The sequence below is a fragment of the Ipomoea triloba genome, chromosome 16 (assembly GCF_003576645.1).
Source record: "Ipomoea triloba cultivar NCNSP0323 chromosome 16, ASM357664v1".
NCBI classification, from domain to species: domain Eukaryota; kingdom Viridiplantae; phylum Streptophyta; class Magnoliopsida; order Solanales; family Convolvulaceae; genus Ipomoea; species Ipomoea triloba.
In genome coordinates this window covers 17179464-17187082 of record NC_044931.1, presented here as the reverse complement: position 1 = coordinate 17187082, position 7619 = coordinate 17179464, and the positions used below count along the sequence as shown (strand labels likewise).

At 38.4% G+C, this 7619-nt stretch overlaps 1 protein-coding gene across 1 annotated transcript in view; it reads right to left on the bottom strand.

Annotated features, from left to right (window-relative positions):
- The window catches only part of LOC116007864, a gene marked incomplete at its 3' end in the record, with an annotated part of 19265 nt that overhangs the window by 8675 nt on the left and 2971 nt on the right, over nucleotides 1–7619 (bottom strand). Inside the window, exons 2-5 of the mRNA XM_031248531.1 lie at nucleotides 3863–7149; nucleotides 2172–3550; nucleotides 1392–1454; nucleotides 832–1213 (exon numbers count right to left, since the gene is read on the bottom strand). Coding sequence (XP_031104391.1) covers nucleotides 832–1213; nucleotides 1392–1454; nucleotides 2172–3550; nucleotides 3863–7149 — 5111 coding nt within the window. The remainder of the gene's footprint in view (nucleotides 1–831; nucleotides 1214–1391; nucleotides 1455–2171; nucleotides 3551–3862; nucleotides 7150–7619) is intronic.

The window sequence follows — 7619 nt, the reverse complement described above, 5'->3', positions numbered from 1 at the left end:
GGTAGAAAGAACAAGAAATCTGCTGCTGGAACAGTGTTAGGAAATTCTTAGCTCAATGTGTCTCGTAAAACTCAAAATAGGAAAGTTGCCAAATGAACCTTCATAAACCTTCCTTTAAATAGAAACCCACATAACCAATTTTCCTCAACCAAAAGCTAGAAAAACTCCCTTGAATAAATATTGTCCACACATTTAAACCAAACCCATAAAACTTGGAAAAACCAAATCAGCTTTTTGTTGGGATCCATGAGCTTTGAACACATCAACCACTAACAAAATAAAATAAAATAATCCTAAGGTTTTGTTAAATAATAAAGCCAAAATACTAATGTGCATTATATTTTGCACTTACAAACTCCCCCTTTGGCGATTATTTGATAAAACCTAACATACAACTATACCTTGGGCCAAACAAAGATAACAACATATTTTATTATAAAAAGCCACAGGTATATTCGTTTACAATCAAAGCCTAGACAAAAACAAGACATGTTTCAAAGCTCATTATATCAAAAGATCATCCTTGGGAACCAAAACCATTTTTCAGCTTTGACAGATCATAACAAGGCAGTCCATTCAACCACACTTATACGCAGAAACACGAAGCCATCCTATATATAAAGCCAATTATATTAACCAAAAACCATGCTGAGATAACAGCCAAGATAAAGAATGAATCAAATATAATAAGCAAGAACGAACAGAATTATTACCAGAAAGCAGTCCACCAAAAACATCAACACCAGTAGATCAGTTCAAAGTAGAGCAGTCATCAACCAAACCAACAAAAACCAACCAAAAGTCCAACCAACACACATCAACAAACATTACTCCCCCAACGTTTAGCAATCATTTCTCCCCCTGTTTTGGCAAATAAGTGACAAAGGGCAAAACATCTAATGGGCTGCCGGAGATCCGAATTCAGAGGAGTCTTCATCAGGATCTGAATCAGAGGTAGAAACACCTTGAGACGCAAGAATTTCAGCATGACGAGCATATCCAAAACACCAAATAATCTATCTTCAGCATCATGATCAATAATAGCTTTAATAATTCTTCCAAGCAAACCATAGGCCAGACATATCCATATCTCATCCAAAAATAATGCCCAAAACAACTCAAGATAGCCATACGAATAGACATATTTATAGATTATCCAGGAATTCCAAATATCCAAAGAGAAAAACCGATTGTCAAAGTAGAGAATACTCAACTAATATGATGATTCAAATATGATAATCTGAATAAGATAACCAAATAGAATGATAATCAGAAAACCATGCTCCCCCTCAATATGTACATCGTGACTGGTTTATCACAATATCACCATATCTTAGAATAAGTTTCCGTTCGCTTGAAGTTGTACAATAATATCATTTGCTTTTTCCCACTTTTGCCACATGAACCTGCACAAGAGGAATAGAGACGAGAAGCACAGAACAAGACACAAGTAGCTAGAAAACAACTCAACAAAAACGCAGAAGCACTTATAGACACAAAAACAAAAACAAAAAAACTCATTTTGGGTCACACAATGCAAGAATATTAGCATATAAAACAGTAAGCACATTCAGATAAAGCAGATTTAGGCACAGATTCATAACAGATAGCACAGAGAAGCACACACACAAAGTCACATACGGTCATGACCGGACCAAACAAATAACACAAAGACACAAAACACATAACACGAATAGCAAAACTAGGTTGGATATCAATTAAGAAAAACACATAGATTAACTCTGACACAGATACAAGCATATCAAGCAAAACACGAAACAAATAAAGCAAGCATAGGTCCAGAGAAAAACAGTAAATAAAGGAGATACGCACATAAAGAAAAATCAACTTATGCATATTTAAAAAAAAAAACATAACGAAAGCATAAATAGATAGTAAAACAAAGGGATTCCAAGACTCAGGTATTAAGGCAATACCAACAGAAGAAAAAGAATTAGAAGGTACCAACACTCCCGAAGAGGTTTTCCTTTCCGCTTTTAATAATGCACTAAGTTCGAAAAAAAACTTAGAGATTCCATATCTGAACAAAGTTCTTGATCTGGAAAAGATAGCAAACTCTTATTAGGCAAAAAAAATAGCTTATTGAATTATAAAATACCTGGTTTTATTTTTGAGCGAACACAACAAAATTAATTTGGAAACTTGCACACGCCCAAAGCTGCCCGTAAGATTTTGAATCGTGATTTGTCCAAGGGCTTGGTGAATAAGCCTGCTAAATTCTTGTCGGTCGAAACGTAGTTCAGTTCAATTTCCTTGTCCTCTACAAGTTCTCGTATAAAGTGATGACGAATGTCTATATGTTTCGTCCGGGAGTGCTGAACAGGATTTTTGGAGATGTTTATGGCACTTGTGTTGTCGCAATATAAAGTCATAATATCCTGATTTAGACCATAGTCTGTGAGCATCTGTCGCATCCATAACAATTTAGTACAGTAGCTTCCGGCTGCTATGTATTCAGCTTCTACAGTGCTGAGCGATATCGAATTCTGCTTTTTACTGAGCCAGGCGACCAAATTTTTTCCAATAAAGAAGCAGCCACCGGAAGTACTCTTTCGGTCAATAGCATTTCCGGCCCAATCAGCATCACTGTAGCCTGCAAGACTTAGACTTGTATCGTTAGAATACCATATTCCATAGTTAATTGTACCTTTGACATATTTAATGATACGTTTCACAGCTTTGATGTGTGATTCTTTCGGATCTGCTTGAAATCTGGCGCACATCCCAACACTTTGCATGATATCTGGTCTACTTGCAGTTAGGTAGAGAAGACTGCCGATCATACTTCTGTAGAGAGTTGGATCAACTAAGACACCTGTTTCATCTTTATATAATTTTGTTGTAGTTGAGATAGGAGTCCTGGCATCTTTAGCAGATTCTAAACCAAATTTTGTTAGTAAATTCTTTGCATATTTTTCTTGAGAGATAAAAATACCTTCACCTGTTTGTTTTACCTGGAGCCCCAAAAAATATATAAGTTCTCCAATCATGCTCATTTCAAACTCTTGTTGCATGACTTTGATTAATTCATCTGTGGCACCTGTCTGAGTTGAACCAAACACAATGTCATCAACATAAACCTGTGCTATAGTAATATGCTTACCTGACCTCTTGATGAATAGAGTTTTGTCTACTCCCCCTCGCTCGTATCCGTGCTGTAGAAGATATTGGGTAAGACGTTCATACCAGGCTCGTGGGGCTTGCTTTAGACCATATAGAGCCTTTTCCAGCTTGTACACGTGATCTGGGTATTGTGGATCTTCAAATCCTTTCGGTTGGGCTACGTATATGTCTTCATTAAGATATCCGTTCAAAAAGGCTGCTTTTACGTCCATTTGGAGTAGTTTTATTCGTAAAGCACATGCGATCGAAAGCAGGAATCTGATGGATTCAAGGCGAGCAATTGGAGCAAAAGTTTCATCGTAGTCGATTCCTTCTATTTGAGAATAACCTTGAGCTACTAGTTTAGCCTTATTGCGTGCGATGTTACCTGCTGAATCTGTCTTGTTCCGAAATATCCATTTTGTACCTACAACATTGACACCGTTAGGTTTAGGAACAAGATTTCATACCTTATTTCTTTCGAATTGCCCGAGTTCTTCCTGCATGGCTTTGATCTAGTGTTCGTCTGTGAGAGCTTCTTTTACATTCTTTGGTTCGATTTTCGATGTGTAGCATGCATACCCAGCTAGTTCAAGATAATCTCTTTTTCTCCCTCGAGTTCTTATCCCAGAACTTGGATCTCCGATGATATTCTGTACTGGATGATTCATTTGTATACGTGTTGGAGCATCTAGAGCAGATTCGGGAGTTGTTTCTGGATTATAGACTTGGATTGTACCTGGATTTGGTGTAGAGGGTTCTAACGTTGCTTCTGGAGATTCTGGTCCACTTGGTAAGGAATCTGGAGTGTTTGGTGTAGATTCTGGATTACTTGTAGAAGTTGAGTTATCTGTGGGAGTTGCTGGAGTAAGTTCAGGAGATTCTAGATTATTTGTGGAGTAGTCCAGTTGAGATCGGGGTATTTCAAAGATATCTTCTAGTTGATCATCTACCACGACATTTGTTGATTCCATAACCGCTTTTGTTACTTTGTTGTACACCCGATAAGCACGGCTATTGTATGAATAGCCTAAAAATATACCCTCGTCGCTTTTTGGTTCAAACTTTGCCGTGGGAGTCCTGTCCTTCAAAATGAAACACCGTGAACCAAATATGTAAAAATATTTGAGATTGGGTTTCTTACCTTTCCAAATTTCATATGGAGTTATGTTTGTGCCAGGACGAAGATATACTCTATTTATGGTGTGGCACGAGGTATGGACTGCTTCAGCCCAAAATTTCTTTGGTATGGATTTCACATTCAGTAGGACTCTTCCCATCTCTTGGATTATTCGATTTTTCCGTTCCACCACTCCATTTTGTTGAGGTGTCTTCGGTGCTGAATATTCATGAGTAATACCATATTTGTTGTAGAAATCATCAAAAGAACTATTGTCGAATTCACGTTCATGATCAGTCCGGATTCTGACGATTGGTTCATTTTTGGTTTTCTGAAGTTTGAGAGCTAGTGCTTTGAAAGCTTCAAAGGTTTCTGATTTTTCCCAGAGAAAAGTTACCCAAGAGAATCGTGAGTAATCATCTACACAAACTAGGATGTACCTCTTACCTCCAATACTTTCAGTTTGTGTGGGTCCCATGAGATCCATGTGCATCAGCTCCAGGCAATGTTTGGTGTTGATTTCTTTTATAGCTGGATGAGATGTTCTCGTTTGTTTTCCGGCTTGACATGCACCGCAGATACCTTCTTTGTCAGATTTTAGATTCGGCAGACCAATCACAACTTGTGTTTTGACTAACTTGTCCAAGGAGCGATAGTTCAGGTGTCCTAACTTTTGATGCCATAGTTCAGCTTCATCCATACTGGACCTGCAGCACATAACATCACTAGTTAGAATATAGCAATTGTTAGAGGAGCGCTTACCTTCCATAATGCACTGTCTTTGACTTTCTAGAACGTTGCAGCTGTCTTTTGTAAAGTTGACATTCCAGTTTTGATCGCAGAGTTGACTTATGCTGATGAGATTTGCATGTAACCCGTTGACAAGAAGAACCTTTTTTAGCTTAGGTAATCCTGTAACATTTAGCGTGCCAACTCCAGTGATTTTTCCCTTAACACCATCACCAAACGTTACTTCACCTTTGCTTTCTTTGATGTCGTTCAGAAAGTTAATGTTTCCAGTCATATGGCGAGAACAACCACTGTCAAAATACCACCTTTCTTCTCTTCCTGAGGATTTTGTTAGGAGGGATACATGACAGATGTAATTAGACTTCCTCACCCAGACTTGTTTGGTGAACGGAGTGATAAATTTCTGTTTGTACTTTTCGACATTCTGATCTTTGTAGAAATAGTAACACTCTGGTCTGGTGTGCCTTCGAACCCTGCAATAATGACAAATAGGGTTATAAGGTTTAGAAAAACGTTTATACTTCAGGACCATATTGCGACGATGCCTTGCTGAATCCATTTGCCTTGCTGCACTGGATTCTGGCACATCCTTTGGATCTGGTCCAGCAGCTTTGACAAATATAGTTTGACCATTGTGTTTGTCCCCTGTGAAGCCAAGGCCAAACTTTGTAGTTGATTGTCGGCCTGTGTCCAGAATTTCATCAAGGGTTGATGTAGTATCCATCATCTGGATCTGTTTCTTGAGTGTAGTCAATTCCTGCGTAAGCTTGATCACTTCCTTTTTCAGCTTAGCTTCTTGTACAGAAGCAGCTTCGAGTAGAAGATCTCTTTCACATACTTTATTTTTGTACACTTTGCTGCCGTTTTCTAATATCCCTATCTGACTACACAAAGAACAATTAGCTTTAAGCAAACATTCCCACTTGGGATACAATTTTTTATACTCTACTTCATAAGAAAAAGGAGGAATATCAAGATCTTCTGCAGAGTTGTAGTCACAGCCTTCTGAATCAGCTATATCTTCATCTTCAACTTCTGGATCAGCTTCAATCCTGGCTGTGAACGCTACAAAGTTGCCGGTTATCTCTTCTGGATCAGCTTCAACTTCTGGGTCAGCTTCATCATCACTCCATGTTAGTGCTGCCATTGATTTTTTCCTTCGAAGGTAAGTGGCGCATTCAGCCTGAACATGTCCAAAACCTTCACACTCGTAGCACCTAATGCCATTGCCACCTGTTTTTTCTCTAGATTGAGTTGTACGTGTTACAGACGGCTGTGTTGTACGAGATCCTGTTGGTTTGTAATTCGATCCATTTGACATGGAGTTGGGTTTTGATGTGTTTGATCTTTTGAAGTTTTGAGAGTTATTGCCGCGGAAGCTTTTCTTCTGTTTGACCTGTTTCAAGATCTTATTGAAATGTTTGGTTAATAAAAATACTGGATTATCATCCTCAATATCGTCTAGATCTGTTTCAGGTACCTGTTCGTCAACTGTAAAAGCAACATTCTTTTGTTTTCTAGAATGGCCAGTCAGTATTTCCATTTCATAGGTTCTGAGATTACCCATTAGTTCAGCCAAGGTTTTTTTTTCCCACCCGGAGTGTTCCTGTATGGCAGTTACCTTCATTCTGAACCGAGGTGGAAGAGAACGTAACACCTTTTTGATTAACTTTTGTTGTGAAAATGGTTCACCTAGAGTGACTGCACGACTGGCTATTTCTTGAACTCTTTCATTGAAGCTAACAATATTTTCATCTTCATTCATTCGCAAGTCTTCGAAGTCACTTTGAACCAGCTGAAGTTTGGATTGTTTGACAGAAGTAGTGCCTTCATACGTTGTTTCTAGAATTTCCCAAGCTTCTTTGGCAGTGGCATAACCTGTAATCAAATTAAATTGCCTTTCGTGAATTAAAGAAAAAATTATATCAAGAGCTTTTGCATTATAGCTTGCGGTAGTTGTTTCTGCCATAGTCCATTCAACTTCAGGTTTTATTACTGGTGGATCTCCTTCTTGTTCACCGGCTTTGGTAGGATGATCCCATCCGGACAGTACTGTCTTCCAAACACCTTGAGCCCTAAGATGCATTTGGGTGCGGGCTTTCCAGTAGGCATAATTGTCTCCGGTGAGTTCTAGAGGAGTCCTGTGCTTGTCCATCCTGAAACACTTAGCACACGGTGAAATACAAAAACAAAACTAAAGCAACGAAAACAAAAACGCAAGATGAACTCGTAAGTTCAAGAAGCACGATTTTGGAGCCAGACCGGTTAGACTAATAACTTAAGTCCCCGTGCTCTGATACCAATTGAAATTGATAATCGTGGATCTTGAATGTACGAAACCTTAAGATTCTACTTAATTTTAGAACAGATTATCTTATCCTTTAATTAGTTTGATTGAAACATAAAGAGATAAAAGATAAAGAAAGTAAAACCAGGACACAGCAAATGATTACGCAGTTCGGAGCCAAATCTCCTATGTCTGCGGGGCACCCACGACAGCCCAATCCACTAAATGTTTGCCAAGATTACAGGGAGATGAAATGCTAAACATACACAAGGTCCAAAACCTACTACATCAACATTCATCAAAACAATCTTCAAAACATCTTCAAGTGATTGGATTCGT